This window comes from Pholis gunnellus (genome assembly GCF_910591455.1).
Source record: "Pholis gunnellus genome assembly, chromosome: 4".
Lineage (NCBI taxonomy): Eukaryota > Metazoa > Chordata > Actinopteri > Perciformes > Pholidae > Pholis > Pholis gunnellus.
The window spans coordinates 5127231-5146947 of NC_136530.1; the positions used below are offsets into that span (position 1 = coordinate 5127231).

The following is a 19717-nucleotide window of genomic DNA, read 5'->3' on the forward strand; positions in this document are numbered from 1 at the left end:
GAAAATCAGAAAGTCAATAAAACTCTGGTCCTTTCAACAGACACTTTTAAAGAAGTGTGGTAACGAGAGACAAAGAGAGAGATGTCACTGAATTGTGAGGCAGGAAACACTTAATAGCAGCCTCCCTGTTTATCCCCACGGTTGATTGAATGAGCTGGATACTCTGGACGTCGACTGCATCTTTATTGTTACTGACACACTGCAAATGGGAAGTAATTTGTCAAGTGTGTTTCATTGAGTTAGTTAGGAATGCGTAGATTCTGGAGTATCCCCGCTTATGTTCTTTTCTTAACAATTCAAAGAGACAATTCCGATTGTTGTCTGGATTACGTGTTTACATTCAAGACGTTGTTAGAAACCTGCAAAGATGGCTGACGTTGACACCCTGTAATGTTTTCATTGAGTGCTGCTGAGGCTTTTCATGCTCAATGGACCACGGCCCGAGGCAATTAATCAAGACTGAATGAGATTGTGATTAAAATTGGTTTACATGAGAAGGAAAAGGATGCCGTTAATTGTTTTTGCAGATGTAATTTCATATTGTGGTTCATTAAAGTAAGTGATCCATCTGGATTTTCATTCAGTCGCGTGTAAGGCCATGCTGTGCCGTATGCATGCGTTTGTAGTGTTTATTTGTGCAGTATATACATCACACTGGGGAACAGTCTGATGTTGGCCAATCATTGGGGAAAAGTGCCCGAAATAGACTTTCCTCACACAGCAGGTGGATTCCCACGATGTCACAAGAACGTGCGAAAACCCATCTTGTCCTGTTTCAAGTCATGCGTTCACCTGCCAAGTATCGTTCAGAAAGAACAGTTTTCATTGACGGGTTTCTCAGATGGTTCTGTGTAATAAACCATCTGGCGCGTCAGGTTAGAAAGAGACAGGGAAGGGGAAACAAACAGTTTGAGGAAAATGTGTGATAAAAAGTAGAAAGAGATTATATCAGATTTAGTCTAAATAGAAATGAAGTTTTCCTGAAAGTAACGAGAAATTCTCTTCTGTAAAAAACACTCACAGCTTTATATTACGGGGAGAAAATCCGACTGTATGGAAACAAATTGAATGATGTCCTATGTCCTACCATGACAACCAATATGTGCTGTATAAAGGATATTGTGATTTGCCGTGCGACCAGGGTCAAGCCTTCATTTTCGTCTCTAACCCATATGTCACCTTACAGCTTGACACGATGTAATTTCCTGTACAGGGAGCCACCCTGTCCCATGCACGTGTCATTCAGTGTTACGATCAAGGTCAGCCACCCCCCCCCCCCCTCCCCCCCCCCCCGCTGGTCCTCCACACGTGTGCCTCCTTCTAAAGCGTGATTGTCTGGTCAACACTCACAGGCAGGATCATATCGGCACTCTAAATGATTAAAAGAAGTGGATGTAGTATGTACGCACAGAGACGGCTTAAGATCCCTACTAGGCTGTTTACACGTCTCAGTTAATACTTAAGTCTTTTTGAAGGTTTCTATTGGCCATAGATAGAGATGGGTGACAAATTAAAGGACAAAATCTGAATTAAGTGTCTTTGTACAATGTTGAGCCAACACAAGCCTCCAGTGATTGTTGACTCTCTAAGAAATACTGGTGCCTACTAGAACCATATAGGAGAACCATTTTTGCTTCCAGGTAAGTAACCCTTTCAGAGAGTTCTTCCTAGAACTCAACATAAAGGTTTGTACCTGGACCCATCTGAGAAAGGGTCTACCCCTGGGTTCCTCATGACAATCATGGTTCACAATCAATAGTTTTGGGGTGTTTGGGCTGGGAGGATCTTTTAACACCCATGCTGTCAACAACCTTTAATTAACTTCCAAAAAGGGTTCGTTGGGTTCTTAATTGAACCCATGGTCTTCTTCAGAAGCAAATGGTTCTGGGTAGAACCTCAATCCTTCAGGAAGAACCCTTTTGGAACAGTTTTTTCTAAGGGTGTCTCCAAGTCTCTGTAAAATAGGATGTAAACACTTCCTTTTTTGCCCACTCTTGGGTAAAGCATATGATTCGCATCATTAGTCATCAAATGGTGCCCTGTATGGAGGCGTCTGTTTGTTCCTCCGCTGATTCATTCAGGTTTTTCTTTTCATTTCTCACCCATGTAAAATGTCACCTGAGCGTGTTTTTGAAAATCTCCATATTTTCAGAGGCCTTTTCAGCTCTTTGATCATTTTTGAGTTTATCCAACTCATGATTGAAAGCAAAGTTTTGTTTTGTCATATTCCGTTTTTTAGTTTTTTCTTTCCCGTTATTCTTCAGTTGAGGTTAAAACAATGAAAGATTGACAGCTACAGATTGACAACAATAACTTCAAAGGTGGAAGAAAAACGAATTATAACTGCTGATTAATATAGACACTAAACCACAGGTGAGCTGTAAACAACGACAGCTTTGCTTGACAGGGTGCAATCAATTTCTTTTTCACTGACAGTGAGTGTTACTGAGCGAAACGTATCATATTTGAGCTCTAATGAAGATTGGAGCTGCGTCCTGTTGTATCTTCTGCTGTGGTGTTGAACACGGGAGGTTCTTCCTTGACCCTCTGCTTGAAATCTAGTACTCATCCAATTGACAGTTTATCCCTCAGAGGGATGAGTCACACTGCTTAACACACAGGGAGAGCGAGAGAGACCGTACGTAACATTTTAACTCCAACAACACGGTTTTGATCACTGTATTAAAACATATTTGGGTCCATGAACAGCTGATTCATTCACAATTCTCCTGCTTGTATGTTTTTGTTGTTGTTGTTATCCATTGAATTTTGGCTTTTTTATGGCTGCACTCCGGCGCCAGCCGTGGCCAGAGGCATCATGTCTTTTGAGTTGTCCGTTCATGTGAACACAATATCTCAGGAACGCCTGGAGGCAATTTCTTCTTTCTTCACCTGGACTCAAAGAGGCACTGACTCGATTCCGGTGGTCCAAGATCAAAGGTCGCTGTGACCTAATGTCCGCCCCATTTTGTGAATGCAGTGTCTCAGTCTTTAGGGAATTCTTCAAATTTTGCTTAAACGAACGTCCACTTGGACTCAAGGGGGAGGTACCGATTAGATTTTGGTGGTCAAAGGTCAAGATCACTGTGACCTCATGTTCGTCCCATTCGCATAAACGCGACATCTCAGGAAAGTCTTGAGGGGAATTCTTATGCTAAATATGACAATTTCACACAAATGTCCAATAAGATAAAATGATGTTGTGATGACATTTTTGCACAGAGATGGATATAAATTGTGACTTGACTGGGTCGAGGAGGCAAACAACCATGAAGCCGTAATTCAATTCTTTCCGTGTACCAGTTGTTGCATCTTTCTGGGGCGTGAGCGCATTTGCTGTTGATATAACAGGAAGTAAACCGCTCTGTGCTAGTTTCAGGGGTCATCTTGTTGGCCTGTTGTTCTAAAACATAAGTTATGTGGCCATTTTTTTCACCCTCAGGAGGCTTTTGTTGTGTAGCTTAAGGGTGTGTTTTGTATTTACAGGAAGGTGGTGATGTGTGAAACCAACACACAATGTGCCATCTTCCTGGTATGGATAAAAACAAACCCTAAAGCCATTCCATTTGTGTACAGTGTAGGGGAATAAAAGCAAGAGACTTATTTCTCAATTGACACCGTGCCATCGTGCACTTGCACGTCACTGCAGAAGCTATACAGCAGATGAGTGCCGGCTTTTTTCAAAGGGAATCCAGGCATGAAATGTGTTATGGAGCGTCATGAAGAGCTGAGAGAAGTGGACATTCGGTCTGCATGTGATACAGATAAACATAACGGTGGCAAATATGTGATGGTGTGAATCACTTGGGTGAGCAAACACAATCTGCTGCAGCCCGATGCCGTGTTCAGCTTTGGCTTTTTTTTTCTCGCCACATAGTTACATATTTATCCATTCTAACATAAATATCGAACATCTTCCTTTCTCAGAATAGTAACCAGAGTCCACAAATGCCCCACTCGTTCCACTTAATTATTTACCTCATGGAAGAGTTGTTTCGTATATTTTACACATGAAAACACAGAACAATAATACACATATTTTACCTTTTGGAAAGCTTGATTATATGTTCTGTACCCGTCCCTTCAAAATAAAGCATTTCGTACACCAAAGTACGGAGAGAGAAAGAGACTCGCCATGGTTAAGATGTACAGTAGCAGCGTCTTTCTTCTCTAAACACAGCAGAGCGTAATGAATCCTCAAGGGCTTAACAAAGCTGTCATGTTTCCTTAACAGCTTCATCACTTTCTTCCTCCCATAGCTATACGAGGTATAAATGGGTCACAGGATCTTCATGTTTGCAGAGCTGTACATCTTAATAACTGCACACATGAACGCTGCAGCTGAGAAGACAGACTGAGAGGAAAGTATTTTGTAGTATGAATGAGAAAAGAATGGCTTCCCCACAGCTGCTGGTCAGATAAACTTCTCAGACCTCTTCCCGTCACAGTTATCTAAAGAGTTTCATCGATTTACGCTTCTTGTGTCTCCTCATCTCTCTCTCACGCTTCTCTCCTTCCTCCAGTACAAACAAGTGGAGCAGTACATGTCGTTCCACAAACTACCGGCAGACTTCCGACAGAAAATCCATGACTACTACGAGCACAGATACCAGGGCAAGATGTTTGATGAAGAGAGCATCCTGGAGGAGCTTAATGAGCCTCTACGCGAGGTATGAAAACACCCAAGCATCCACTATAAAGTGCTCATTCACACACACACACACACCCACACACACACACACACACACACACACACACACACACACACACACACACACACACACACACACACACACACTCTTCTCAACTCTCCACCGAGCAAGTAGACTGGAATGAATTAATTGTTCATTATTGCTCAGCTAAGGTGCCCTTGTCTGAACAAAGAAGCCATAATGTCCAGACTTACTTTACTTATTGTTCTTAAAGAGTAACTGCACACTTAAACATGTTTTTTAAGCTATAAATGAAATGACATGACTGTACTGAGTCTTATCCGTGCTGGTGTTTGTATTGACCTTTCTAACCTCGTTTATAAAACCAAATCTTACACGGCCAATTCTGAGAAAGAGTCGACCGTCTTATCTATGTCATGAATAAAAGAAAGTCGCCGTCTAATCAGACCCCCCCCCTTCTCACCTCTCAACACGGCGTCTATCATTTTTACTTTTTCCATTACCACTGTGTGTAGCATTAGAATCACAGCACAGCTCAAGCTTCTCCTTTCTGAGAGCTGTAAATTAAGCTATCTGCACATTTCTAAATCTGGTGAATCAGTGTTAATGTGAATGTGCGTTATGTTACCTGAAGTGCACACCAGTTTTCACTGGAAAAATAACTCGGTTTTTGAAGAGAGGAACAAATGGGTTTGAAGTAATTTTCACACGGACTCTGTGTTCCCAACACTGTTTACTGGCGCTTACAGTAAGCAAGGTCCTCTTGCTTCAAGGTCAGCTCAAAGCACCATTCAGGTAACAGAACATGAAGAGCCAAATAGGGAGAATACTCAAATGAGCGGTGCCAGGGTCACTCAAGGTAAGTAAAAGAAGTCTGCTCAGGAAATAGTGTTTTTATTATCTGATTATGTAACCCTTTTATAATATTAAACATTGATCATTATGACTACGTATCGGGGCCATTGAAGGTAAATCTACCACTTAGATATGGGGTTTTTTTGCCTGTAAATGTTCACATGTAAATGTTATTCTTTTTTTACCTACAATGGCCATTATAGATCAATTCCTTTTTCCAAATATAATTTTTTTTCGAACTCATGTGTTAACTCTAAATCAATCGTGACATTTCTAGTTTTACAAGTTGCTCTTGCTGAAATGTCAATGCAGAACACCCCCAAAACAAATAAAGCTAAATCTTCTCACCTATTTTCCCACAACTGATTGTTCCTTCTGATGTTGGAATGTTGATGCAGTGTAACTTGTTTTAGCAATGGTGCACTGCTGCTGCATCTACAGACTGAGACTTTTATAGTGACACATGATCCACTGCTGTTTCCCGCTTCAAATCTAGGAAATCGTCAACTTCAACTGCCGTAAGCTGGTGGCCACCATGCCGCTGTTTGCCAACGCCGATCCCAACTTTGTGACGGCGATGCTGACCAAACTGAGATTTGAAGTCTTCCAGCCTGCAGACTACATCATCAGAGAGGGCACCATCGGCAAGAAGATGTACTTCATCCAGCACGGGGTCGTCAGCGTCCTGACCAAAGGAAGCATCGGCATGAAGCTGATGGATGGCTCCTACTTTGGAGGTACGTCGCTGTCTTTGTCACCTCGGGATCATCAGTTACTGCTCTGTTCTGTTCTGTTCTTAAATTCTACGGTTCTCTTTTTTCCCATTCTGTTCTCTTCCATTCTTCTCTGTTCTATTCTATTCTTTTGTTCTATTCTGCTCTGTGCTGTTCTATTCCACCCAACAGAATAGAAGTGAATAGAATAGGGTAGAATAAAGCAGCACAAAATATAGTAGAAGCATCAAATACAACATTTATGTTGTGTTACACATTCTACTCCGTTCTATTCTTTCCTATTCTGTTCATGACATAATAGAATAGGTCAGAACTGAACAAGAGGATAGAACAGAACTCTATTCTATTCTATACCAGAGTCCACTGGCAGTAATGTTGATGTACAGGCTACCCAGAGTTGCACATTCACATACGCATCACACATCCAATTAGTGAGAGCTAATTAGCACAGCACAACGCAGATGACGGGGGGGAATTTGTAATGTCAAGCATAGATTTTTCAGAGCTGTCGCTGCCACCAAGGAGGACATAACAGGTCTCTCTTCTTACGCAAACGTAGCAGTGGGCTTGGATTGGAGGGACAATATGGTTTAACCACCGCAGTGTGTGTTTGTGGTAAAATCTCTCAATTAGGAAGTAGACGGGGATGTCAGGCCAAACATGTGACTTGTGATTAAAAACATTAAGTGCAGATGTATACTGTACCTGTTATATTATTTGCATTCTGTAACGTCACATGTATGTACATGTATGTACCTGCTTGTACCACATTTTTGTACACATTTCTCATTGGAAAACTCCGTTACTGTATTGATACATTTCGTAAGAGACAGAGCTTTGCAGACTGAGTCTGCAGCTCAGCCTTTGGCTATTTTTTCTTTCAAAATTGCTATCTGGATGAACAATGCACACAACACTTTCCCAGCCACGGCCATCACACGCCAAAGCATTTATTCAGTATGATTAACTGCTTGAAGCTAGATTGGATTTGTTGAAAATATTTTTGAACAGTTGCACATTCACCGCCGTGATTATCAGTCTGCACATGTTTGTGTTGCTGCTGTGGTGACTGGTGAGCTGCCAAAGCTTTCACAATATGTCGCCTCAAAGTCACTTTTCTTTCTTGATATTAAAATAATTTATTTCGATGATTACAGATGAAGAACTTATGTAGTTAACTGGTTATATGAACTGGCATACATTTTCAGAATCTAGAAGATTTGAATGAGGGAATAAGGGAAATATGTTTATATGGGTACCTGAAACAGGAGGAGGAGTGAACATATCAGGCACAAAAACTGAAGGAAAAGTTGTGGATATATTTTCTACGGATGGGAACAGGAAACCGCGCATCCCAGGCTAAAGGAAAAAGTTAAACTAGTCATGACCCCAAATAGTGCATGGAATACTGCTAATATTCACTCTACCCATCCAGGATTCCTCTGTATTTTTCATCATTTTTGAGGATGACATCTACAAGCTACAAATGGTTACCCAGCGGTTTGAACAGCTTTCTAATGCAGCCCCGGTGGTTTCATTAGAATATTATTCTCTCCCGGCACATCCCCCTAATGATGCTAGCAATATGTAAATGCTTGTGTTACTGTATAAGCAGAAAGATCCCAAGTTACAATTGATGAAAGGACGTCTGGGGCTTCATGTGGATTCTGAGGAGATTTTCTCCACAACTCTTACTAAACTGGAATATCTATAATGCTTAAAACTTAAACTTCACTCCTCTAACACGACTGGGCGAAAGCTATGGAAGAAAGCAAACTCACCAAATGTATAGACAATAATGTCATTACTACATGACATTGTTCTGTCTAAAGGAGTTCATACAGTACATCACCCCTCAGCTTTACCTCCATTACAGCAGCTGACCATGAGGATCATGCAGTAGAGCATGTATCCATCTATAAGCGTCGGCTATTAATCATTCATCTACAGAGGAGCTATAAATCCTTAATCAGATGGGCCGAAAACATGGTCACACTCAAGGTCACACTTAAATAATCTCTGAATAAAAAGCAGCTGTATCCTGACTCATGGTCAGAGAATGAATGTGGGTGAATGTACTGTATGTACAGTATCTGTTTTAAAGAGACATGTGTTTACATGCAAAAGAGGACACACTAATAATATCTGGCAGTTGTGGCCTAGATCCTTTCATCATGGCTAATCTTACGATTATTTTGCCCTTAAGATACATTTGGTAACTATAAAAAAAAACAACCTTTTTGTCATATTTGCTCACACTGTTACTAGATTCTGACAGAAGTACATGAGACGGATAACCTGTGAAAAACTCTGATTCCTCTGCCTCCTTTAAGTGCTCCTCGTGGCGTTTGCAGGATTCTGCCGCACCCAAAGGAAAACAACCAATCAGAGCCAAGGAGCCTCCAACGCAGCTGTCAATCACTCCCCGCGGAGCTTGTGAAGTTGGAGACTCCTCAGGGCTGATTGGATGTTTTCCTTCGGGTGAGGTAGAATCTTGCAAATGCCATTAGGAGCTTCCAAAGGAGGCAGAGAAACCTGATTTTTCCACTGATTATCCATCTCGTGTTCTGTCAGGATGTAGTGACAGTTTGAGCAAAAGTGACAAAAAGACCTTTTTTATAAAAGTTACCAGCTGCAGCTTCAAAAGGATAGACATATTGGAAAATGCACTTATCTTCTTTATCGGGATATAGATGAGATAATTAATACAGCTCTATACTGTAAATATGAATCTAGAGACAGTATTTAGCTTAGCATAAAGAGTGGAAACGGAGAAACTGCTCGCTTGTCTATTAACTCTCGTCAAAAAAGCAAAGTAGCTTTTTTCCTAAATGAAACTAGTCCACTAATGAACACTTACAGAAACGTATGCTTGTTATATTTGTACTACTTTTTAAAGACATGCATATGTTTGTGTGTCAGTGTTGCTCTGTGCAGCACCCCGTTTGCAGCTGGACATGCTTAGGGGCTCAGTTTAGCGCCCCTACATGCATGTCCTTAATGGAGTCTCCTCGCGTTTCGTTAGTTTTCTCCCTTTTTCCCCCACAGAGAGTCAGAGGTGGTCGACCTTTCAAGCAGGAGAAAAAAGGAGGGCATACGGTTGTCAAGACAACAGTCAGCCCCAGCCCATAGAAGAAGAGGAGAGCTAGATAAACTATAGGGGAAGGGGAACGACTGAGTGTAATGAAGCTTAGCTGCACATCTCCAAATATAGAATGTGCTTCCTTCACACAGCTGTCTGTGCTTTGCACAGGGCTGGAGGAAACACTCCTGTCAGTGGGTCATACTGGCTACAACACAACCCTTCATTCTGACCACACATTGTCTCAAAGCCTATTTCAGAGTGCTCAACAACTCTCTCCTTTATATACGGTACCTCTGTTCTTTGCTCTGTCACCGTCTGACACCCAGGAATCTGTCGGTCTGTGAATCTGACCGTCTGCTGTCTGCTGTCTCTCTCACCTCACCAGAGATCTGTCTGCTGACCCGTGGCAGACGGACGGCCAACGTGCGAGCGGACACCTACTGTCGCCTGTACTCGCTCTCTGTGGACAATTTCAACGAGGTCCTGGAGGAGTATCCCATGATGAGGAGGGCCTTTGAGACGGTTGCCATTGACAGATTGGACAGGATTGGTAAGACTGCTATCTGGTTTGTTCAACTGCACCAGGAGAGTAAACTTTATTTTAATTTGTTTGACAGTTAATTACCAAAAAGCATGATAGTGTTGTTTGGTGTGTAAAGGTGTTCAAATACTTTCACAGCTACTGCTTGTTTTTTTGGTTAATTCAGGTGAACAGCGCCTTTTAAACTCAGATGCACACTAATATCCCTTTTACACCAAAATTAGCCCATATATGCAATTTTCTTTAACACGGGGAAACCAGCCCCCAAAAAAGGCAATAGATTATTTTCTATTGCTAGCAGACGAGTCACCCTTCTGCTTTTTTTTTCTGGTGTGTCACGTTTGACGTTACAAACGTACTTGTAAACAGGTTTAGTAAACAGTGAAACTGTTAAGTACTTTTATTTTGTTTCTGTCAAGTTTGAATGAAGTGTGTTTCGTTGATCAGCGAGTCTGGTGGCTTTTGAGGACAGCATATGTGTGGTGTTTTTACGTTAATAAATCATAATAATTGTCCAAATTATATGGAAGCCCATTCCCGCCAGCAAAAAAAAAAAGATTTCTATTTATCTTTGCTGGCTGAAAAAAAAAACAGATTCTATTTTTATTTTTTTTATTTTCTTTTCGGCTGAAAAAAAATAAAAAAATGCACCAACACTTTTCACAGTCATAGAAGCAGCTCTTTATAGGTTACCTTACATTTGACATATAAAATGGATTGTGAGTACATTGAAGACTTCTTTAAACGTGGCTTTACAACAGATGAAATACTTCAATTGCTTGATGTTTCATATGGATTGTACTGAGCAAACGCACCCTTGAATAGAATTTTAAGCAATAAGCAGCTCTGCAGTATAAAGAATAAAACCAATGTGGCTGAGGTGGCGACCTTCAAAAAACAGCAACTGGAAACATCTGTGTTTTTTTCTTTTTGCTGGCAGAAAAAAAGTAAAAAGAAAAAAGTAATAATAAACTTCTTTTTTTTTTTCGCCAGCCCCACCCCAAAAAAATAGAAATATATATATATTTTTTTTGGGTGGATTTCTTTTTTTTATGTTAACTTTTTTTTTTTTTTTTTTTTTTGGTGGGAATGGGCTTCCATAATCATCTTTACATCCAGACCTAATTTATGGGGGATTTAGTCACGAATAATTGGCATTACGACTCCCTGATGAAAGCCACAGGTATGGTGTCTTGTCTTCATAAGCAGTCATTCATAAGATGAATTGAAGCATAAGGAAATCCATTCAACTCGATGTCTCTGTCAAAACACTGTGTTATCTGACAGCTGCGATTCCCTGAATGAATGATCCGAAGGAGGATGACGTGTGCGGTGGAGGAAAGGAGTCAACGGGGAAAATGATTCATGGCTGTGAATCATTTTATCATCTAGTTTCTTGATCGGTCGTGGAAATTGAATGCTTCCAGTGGATATTTGCCATTTTTGAAAACAGTTATTTAACATGTTATTTAACATTTAACATGTGTGACACTTGTTAATTACCTGGCAGAAACCGCTGAGCAATATGATTTGTTTTGTGCCTCTCTGTCCTCTCTCTAGATTCATTTACTGACTTGTTTTATTTGCACACCAACATGCACAGAGACATGCTTTGGGATCTCCTTGTTAACGAGTAAACACAGACATGTTATTTTTCTCCGCCATGCAAACAACTTTCCCCTCCCATCATGCAGGTCAGAAATGCTGCCAATGTCACATCCCCCCGTCACATCGACACACTTCACAATGTTTACAAAAGCCCTGCATCTGCCACCTGCCAGCTGTTGCCATAGCAGCCAGATTCCACACATGAGCAGGATTCAGTCGGCAGGCTCACATATTTTGGGGGGGGGGGGGGGGGGGGGGGGGGGGGGGTGGGGACTAACGTGTCTGCTTCAGGACCAAACCACCGACCAAATATTCCCACTCGGCTCGCTTGATGAATATTATAATAATGTGTTCTTTTGTTGGTCAACAGTGTGACATCTGGATCATACACACTGAGGGCTATCAGAACCCAAGAATACGAAATGTAAAAATACAGACTCGCAAATAATGACAAAAGCTTTGATCCTTTCGGGTGTAAAGAGAGACTGTTGGATGCATCTCCATAAGGTGCTTATTTTAAAAAGCGAGTAGAATCCAATGCTTCCAAAAAACATCAGTGAAATCTTTTAGTTCCATCACATTTAAGATTTCTGTTGTTGAGCTTATGTGACCAGGAGTGCTTGTTTAGCTCAGGGCGCGGTGCGAGCGTAGCAAGAGAGTGACGGAGGGTCCGCTCAGGCAGCAGAGAAGAAATTAGCAGTAACGTTGTTTTTAGTGGTAGTAAATGTACAGTGAAGGTTTCAGTTTGTCCTTGAATAAACACTACAGCTCCTCCTCAAGAGCCAAGTTAAGTTCCCATGTCTTCAAAACATTACAACGGTGAATATTTGTTCTGTTTCTTTGTTGTCCATGGCTAAATATTTTCTGTATGGTATATTTTTGCTCTTAGGTGGGCCCATTCATGTATGCCTGTGTGCCTACCTCTCCATCAGGTGGTTGCGTTCCCGGTTCCCTTGTCAGCTTGTCATTGTGCCATCAGAGAGTTATTGTGTTTCGATGCCCCCTATTGCATCTCTTTGCCATCCAGGACCCCCCCCAAGAATGACCCAAGACTGAGTTGGTGCTACCTCTGTACCTGTTTCTCGCTTGCTCAGGAGGAAGTGTACTAAAAAACCCAAATATCTCCGAATACGACCTAAAGGTGCTCCTTGAGGAAGAACTCTCTCAACCTTATACCCGGGCTTTTCCAGGCTGCAGGACAGCGAATGGGTATTCTTCTGCCTCCTCGCTCTAAACCCTGAGAGGAGACATCGCCAACAAGCCTCAACTGTCTGTGTTCGGTCCACAGATGGAACTCATAAAGCATGTCAGGAGGGCGCAGGAGTCACCACAGTCTGGATCTGCCTCCTCCCGTCCTCCTCCTTCTGGCCAGGCTTCTGACTGTGAGAGAGAGTTCATCACCCGCCTTTTTGACCTCTTTGCTACACGGGTATCAGTCAGGCTGTTGTGCTGACTAATGCTGTGTTCGCACCAAACGCGGACATTTTTTTTCCGCACAAGTAAATTACATACAAAGTCAATACAAAGACGCGAATGGACGTAAGTAAGCGCTAATTTGCTCATGGCGACTCGAATGGAGCGACGCGAAATTTGCCCGACGCTGTGTCTTTAAAGCCTATCAGCGTTGAGATGCCTTTACTGTCATCGATGACGTTCTGCTGTTGTTGAATCAGGAAAAAAATATTTCAGCTGTAGGTTTGGCACCCAGAGCTCTACAATATTAGCTAGCAGTGACCGGAGGAAACTGTGTGTTTAAATGTAATCTAGGCCGTATTTACGCCTAGATTACGTTATTTTGAGTGTAGATGGAGCTGCTACAATGTTAGGATAGCCCAGCACCGATCGATCGGAGCTCCATTGGGAAAACAAGTATTTTTAAAAGCTGTTTGCTTGTCGTCTTGCGGAGAGAACTAACAAAACATGAATTCAAACTTTTTATCATCTGAACCTCAGCGGGAACACGGACGGGCAAACCCCTCTGATTCAACGTTCTTCTTTTCTTTTGAACTGATTGAAGGACACAGCTGACATACTGAGGGTGTGTTTGCCTCAACTTGCCATTATTTAACTCCCCATCACATGTCAAAGAAATGGATTCCCTGGTGAGACAGAATCATTCACCTTCTCTCTTTTCATCAAGAGGAGAGATGTCTCTGTTTACTTCCCCCATCACCCTTTCCTGGTCATTACGTCAGAGAGGAAGAACTTGTAAATTTAACTCTCAGCAGGTTTCAGACGCAGCAGTCTCTAACACAATCATCTTATTCACCTGACAGCGTTGAGAGCCCAGGGGGTTTGAACCTCACCGCTTTGTGACGCACACTCTTGTTTTCTTTCTCCGCCACAGCCTGTGATGAACAATGAGAGATTAGATAGGATGATTCTCTCACACACTTCCCTGCTGGGACGCCTCTATCTACCATTACCTCGCTTGGCTAAAGACATGCAACATGCTTTTTCCAGGACTAAGTGGATTTTCAATCCAATTTTCAGCCCAATATCACAAATCACAAATTAGCTTCAGAGGGCTTTTGCAATCTGTACAACATGCGTCATCCTCTGTCCTTTGACCCTCACATCGGATAAGGAAAAACTCACCCAAAAAAGGAAATTGAAGACAACTCGGGGTGAGTAACTGAGGAGGGATCCCTCTCCCAGGATGGGCAGAAACTTTCTCCTCTAGACTATCAGAGAGTGCATCATCTAATCACAGAGGTAGTACACCCATAGAGGCATAAATAAACAAATGCTTCGGCAACAGACATGCTCTCTCTCGCATTGTCAGAACTAAGGTAACTCTGCAAAAACTCTGGCTGGCAAAACCTCTTTCCTCATATCCTCATATCAGGGAGTCGGTGCAAAATATAATGCTCTGTATTTCTCTCTATATATGTGTGTGTGTGTGTGTTTGTCAGTGATGGATTCTGTGCATGGAGCAGATGTCAGATAGTTCCATATATAGGCTACACTATCCACCGTAGCCAGGAATAGAATAAAGGATGACGGTAAACAGTGAAACGGTTATTTCTGTGTCTAGTAAGAATTGAACGAGAATAAAAGAAGGATGGATAATACTATGGGACCAAACTTTGCTTGTAAAACTTTGGCTGTTTTTCTGTCTCCTTCTCATTTGCAGGCAAAAAGAACTCAATCCTGATGCACAAAGTTCAACATGATCTGAACTCGGGTGTTTTCAACAACCACGAGAACGAGATGATCCAGGAGATCGTCAAATATGATCGGGAGATGGTTCAGCAAGTTGATCTGCCACGACCGCGGGCCATGTCCATGACGCCTCCTCTCCACGGTGGGATCTTTAATTCTCCAGGTTCCTCCACCCTTCCCCAGAATTCAGCAATTGGCACTCTGCAGCAGGCCGTAGCCATGAACTTTTGTGCCCCCATGCAAGGGAACTCGATGGGAGCCGGGAACCTGCAGTCCCCCAGGATGGGGAGGAGATTCCAGGTGATGGAGAGTGTGTCCAGCCCTGTTTCAGCCTCTCCACTGCAGCCTCAGTTCCTTGCTTCTGGTGCCTTTGCTCCCGTCCTGTCCAGCCCTCCCGTCCAGAGTCCGCTGGCACTTGGAGGACGGTCATTCCAGTATGGATCCGGTGCCCTGGCTGGTCCCAACTCAGGCTCCCAGCTTTCTCTAGCCCAGCAGCACATGGTCAGCCCTGCACACCGGCCCAGCACACATAAGAGTACTCACTCCTTACAAATGGGCAGTTTGAGCCAAGATGCCAGGGTACTGTCAGCCTCTCAGCCCTCACTGCCTCATGAGGGGGCGCAACCAGGTGCCCCTAGTCCCCCCCAGTCTACACGAGTCTCCTCCACTTCCATTGGACCCCCTCAGACCCCATCAGGTCACACAGGCTCTCGGAGCGCTATACCACACAGGGTGGTACTGCCCCATCAGATGTCTGTGGGGGCCTTCCCCGTTGCGTCCCTGCCTGGTCCTGTGCAGGGTTTTGGGGCTGGTGCAGGGCTGGCAGTAGGGGGTGCAGGAACAGGTCTGGGGGACTCGGGACTACCCAAGAAAGACTCTATAGTGAGCCTTCCGGAGACAGACCACATTAAAATCAGATCCAGACTATCCTCAAACTTGTGATCGTAATTGTGGGAGAGTGACTCAGCGAGGGGCTTGACTGCAGGAACACGAGGGGGATTTCTGCTCTTTCTCCTAAAGTTCCTCTTCTCTTTCCACACAGTTTGACTATCCGAATGTATGAACGCTGAGTGAGCGACAGCAGGGAGAAGACTGTGCTCACACAAGTCTTGACTTTTGTGACTTTTGAAACTGCAGCATTGAGATGTTTCTACTCAGAACTAGTAGTTGCACAGTAGTGGTAAAGTAGCATCTCCAACTCCTTTATTTACTGTATTTAAGTCAACAACATATGGGCATATCTGCCTCACTATCCTCTTCATTCACCACAGTTAATGCAAACTTTGGGTCGAACGGGACTAAAAGAAAATCGGGAATATCAGAGGTTGGCACTTTAATTGGGTTTAACTACTATATCTACCACATTGTGACAGTAGGCTGGCTGTAAAAGACGATCTTCTCACAAAAGCATCACAATTGTGGTTTTCGGAAAAAGTCATAAAACGTTTGAACGTTAAGATGGTGTTCTACTCGTGTTTCTTGAGTATCCCTGTAGACCAAATTTGTATGAACAAAATTGAAGAATATTAAATACTGGCCTTTTTATTATCTTAATATTTGAAGCCATATTTTACCCCAGACTACTGATACATGGATAACTGAGTATATTTATACATCAAACATTTTTTTAAATATTGTTGGCCTCTTCTTCCCTTCCTCTAATAGTCCCCACAGATAAATATGTGAACGCCCAGGACGTCTATGTCGCAGACGATGAACATCCTTCATACCGAAATTACAGCTGTGGGACAAATTGCCTGGTTCCGGCCAAGCCATCGATTTCTACAGGAAATGTCTCCATGTGTGTTTAATTTAAGTTGCATCAATCAATATTTTTATACTAACGGTGAATCAAATGACTAAGGTTAATGTGGAGGGAGTTGCTTGCCGTCATGAACCCACCGAGAATGCTTAATCAACTCTCATGGAGCCTTTTAGCTTCTTTATTTCATTTTTTAGCTCATTGTTTTGGCTTTAAAACCCACAGATTTTCTGTACAGTTTGGACCTATAACTCATCAACGGTGTTTCCAGTAGCAAAAGGCAGCAGCTTTCAGCAAGAAAAGCTCCCTTAAACCCCATGATGTGAGACCAAGCAAGCTAAAGAAACAGATATCTTTTGGTTGGTGTACACTAATCCAGATCTAAAAGATGAGTAACTATATAGAAATAGGACTCCCAGTTGGATGGTAGAGTTGCTCGTGTCTGCTGGATGTGTAAGTAGCCGTTTCTTTGGTAACTTGTCGCCCACAACAACTTGATAAAGTAATTATACGTCACGGCTGTCAGCTTGTGTTTTGTTTACGTTGCCCCAAGTGGCCAAAAACTAATTAATGCAGCTTCAAGATTCACGAGTTAACAAGATCCAATTAAAGTATACCCGACTAAAGGACACTTCTACTTAACAGCAGAGTTGGTACCTGAGTTAAGGGGTTTAGTCATGTGAGTCGTAACATCCGACACTTTGTGAAAAGTATTCTATTGTATCTTAGAAAGTATAATCACTGCCAGGTAATTACAAAGAATGTTGTGCGACTCAAAACTCACAAAATCAGATCACTTATAAATGCGTTCTTCTCTAACCCAGGATCTCACATTTCTTGCAGTAAGCAGTTTGGGCAATGTGTCACGATGCCAAAAAGTCACACAGATAAGGAAACGTAACCTTAATGTAAACGCTACAGCTCTGATCAAACAGCCAAGACACCTTGCAGGATGTATATCGCTGTGTGCCTCTGTCATCAATGCCTCAATAAGAGTTCATCAGATATCGCTGATTTGTGTCCAAAAGCGTCATAAAAAAGGGACCCTTTTCTCCTGGACATGTCATTCTACTCACCTCGTCTCATTAATGCCTGCACCATGACTGGGTAATGAGAGTGGGAATTGGAATCCCTCGGGTCTGTTTGGGACTATTAATATTCTCCTTCGATTGGATTTCATTATTCATTGCCAGTGATGAGTTCCTCCTCCGTGATCGTTTTTTTTGCATTTTCATTTTGTTTTACTTTCAGTTCCTGCGTTGTTATCCACCTTGAGAGTTCTGGATGGGACACAGTTGAAGGTTTGTAAGTATTTTTATACAGTGTTTTTGGAGGTCTGTTGTGTTTTTGTTTCAATGCCCAAATTATGCCCCATGGAACCTATTTGGCTCCTCGGAAATAATGAATATAGAGGCATGTTATGAGAATAGTGTTTTACTGAACTTCACGTTGTGTCGTGGAGTTAACTCTTAGAACAAGAAATGCATTTAGTGACAAACTAAGTATATAGACATTTTTTTACTTCATTAGAAGGCCCACAATAGAGGAAGACAGGAGGAAAAATGTGGCCGTAGCTAAACGTCAATCACAAGCAGATAATAACTGAAGTGCAATGATCCTTAACAACAACCACACAATTTCAATAAATGCTGAAAAATGAACAGAGTGAAACCAAAGTTACATTTTTTTGTATGCAAGTGTTTCAAAATGTTAAGATACGAATGACTTGTCAGCGACTGATTCATCCTCACTAACTCAACGTACCAATCAGAGAATAGTACACTAAACATATTCACTCATTTTTACAACAATAGTTGTTTAAAAAAGAGTGCGATGAAGTCCTGTCGTATCCTCGAGGTGTTGATGGAGATGCAATATTTTACCTTTGGATTCATTTTGTTTATTAGTTTTAAGTCTGTTTTAGGAAGAAACAGATCAATTTATATCTGCGCTCTTTGCTTACAAGGACTTGAGTGACATGGTTGTTATTTCTATGTGTAAACGTCATGTACACCAGACTATTTATTTATTTAGCCTAGTTTACTGTAACTGTAGACATACTGAAAAAGAAAATGTTTGAAAATGGAATATCTTTTTAAATCTTTGACGAAATGCATATTAACATCTGGTGTGAACAGATATTACTTGAACATATAATTAAAAGCAGAACAAAACAGTTTGCATTACAAACGATGTATCACTTCTTTTTCTACAGTCGCTCACAGAACCACCCACAGTTTGTATAATGCTGTGCCAGTTGCTGTGAGGTCTGCATGGTTCTTTCTATTGTGTGTGTTTTATTTGTTTATTTGTTAATCTAATCTCACACTCCAGCCCATTTGCAAGTCTTGGTGCTTTGACCAACGCTGCTTTCTGACTTTTTTCCTCCTTTTATGTCATTACTGACATCTAATTAGCATGTTGCCCAAAACTCTGTAAATGCACTTTTTCTCTCTTTTTGCAACTTTACAAACATATTTAGTGTTATGTAAATGTTACAACACCGCAGCTGTTTAAGATTTCTAGTACACCTTCCAGGCTTTGGGAGGGATGCTGTCTGTACCACACACACACACACACACACACACACACACATGCGGCAGCAACAACATCCACTGAAGTATTTGTGTTTGCCAAGTTGTGAACTTTCAAAATGCTTTTTTTTCAAAGATCCTAATTTTTCCTGTTGCCAATGCTACAGCTTCTCCAGAGTTAAAACTTGATTCCATCCTAACGTGTCTTTGGGTTCATCAGTGACGGTAAAGCATAGAGATTCAAAGTGTAAGGGCTGTTCATTTGGATCGAGCAAAGATGTGATTTTTGGTCTCCAACTCACACAAGTACATTCATGCCAGGGAGTGCAGATGAATTCTCTCTTACTGACAAATAACGACTACAGAAACACTGAAAAGACAGATTTTTTTTTAACAGAATACAATATCTTTGAATATCAAACCATCACTCCTTTCCTGCTTTCTGTTGGCCTAACTCTTTCTTCATCAGATCCCAGACCTGTAAGTGACATTCGATAACACGGTGACCGAGTACAAAGCCGACAACAATTCCAAAACTAAATCATACCGAAGCACTACAGGCAATAGTAGGCGTGATAATGTACTCTGAGGTCTTTAACGGTAATCATGATTTTCCCTTGAATCAAACAGGCAATCTCAGGCAGTCACTGTTTGTGCAATCAGACAATAACTGTGCGGTAAATGGGTTTCTGTATGAAGGATCAGATTTTCTTTTACCGAGCCGCCCTACCGTCGTCACATCCCATTACATGTACTGTGC

The 19717-nt window shown here is 41.9% G+C and overlaps 1 protein-coding gene across 1 annotated transcript in view; it reads left to right on the forward strand.

Annotated features, from left to right (window-relative positions):
• The window catches only part of hcn2b (hyperpolarization activated cyclic nucleotide-gated potassium channel 2b), a gene marked incomplete at both ends in the record, with an annotated part of 40899 nt that extends 25296 nt beyond the window's left edge, over positions 1–15603 (forward strand). The window contains 4 exons of the mRNA XM_079158673.1: positions 4524–4670; positions 6025–6265; positions 9733–9897; positions 14633–15603. Coding sequence (XP_079014799.1) covers positions 4524–4670; positions 6025–6265; positions 9733–9897; positions 14633–15603 — 1524 coding nt within the window. The remainder of the gene's footprint in view (positions 1–4523; positions 4671–6024; positions 6266–9732; positions 9898–14632) is intronic.
• Between the last annotated feature and the right edge of the window lie 4114 nt (positions 15604–19717).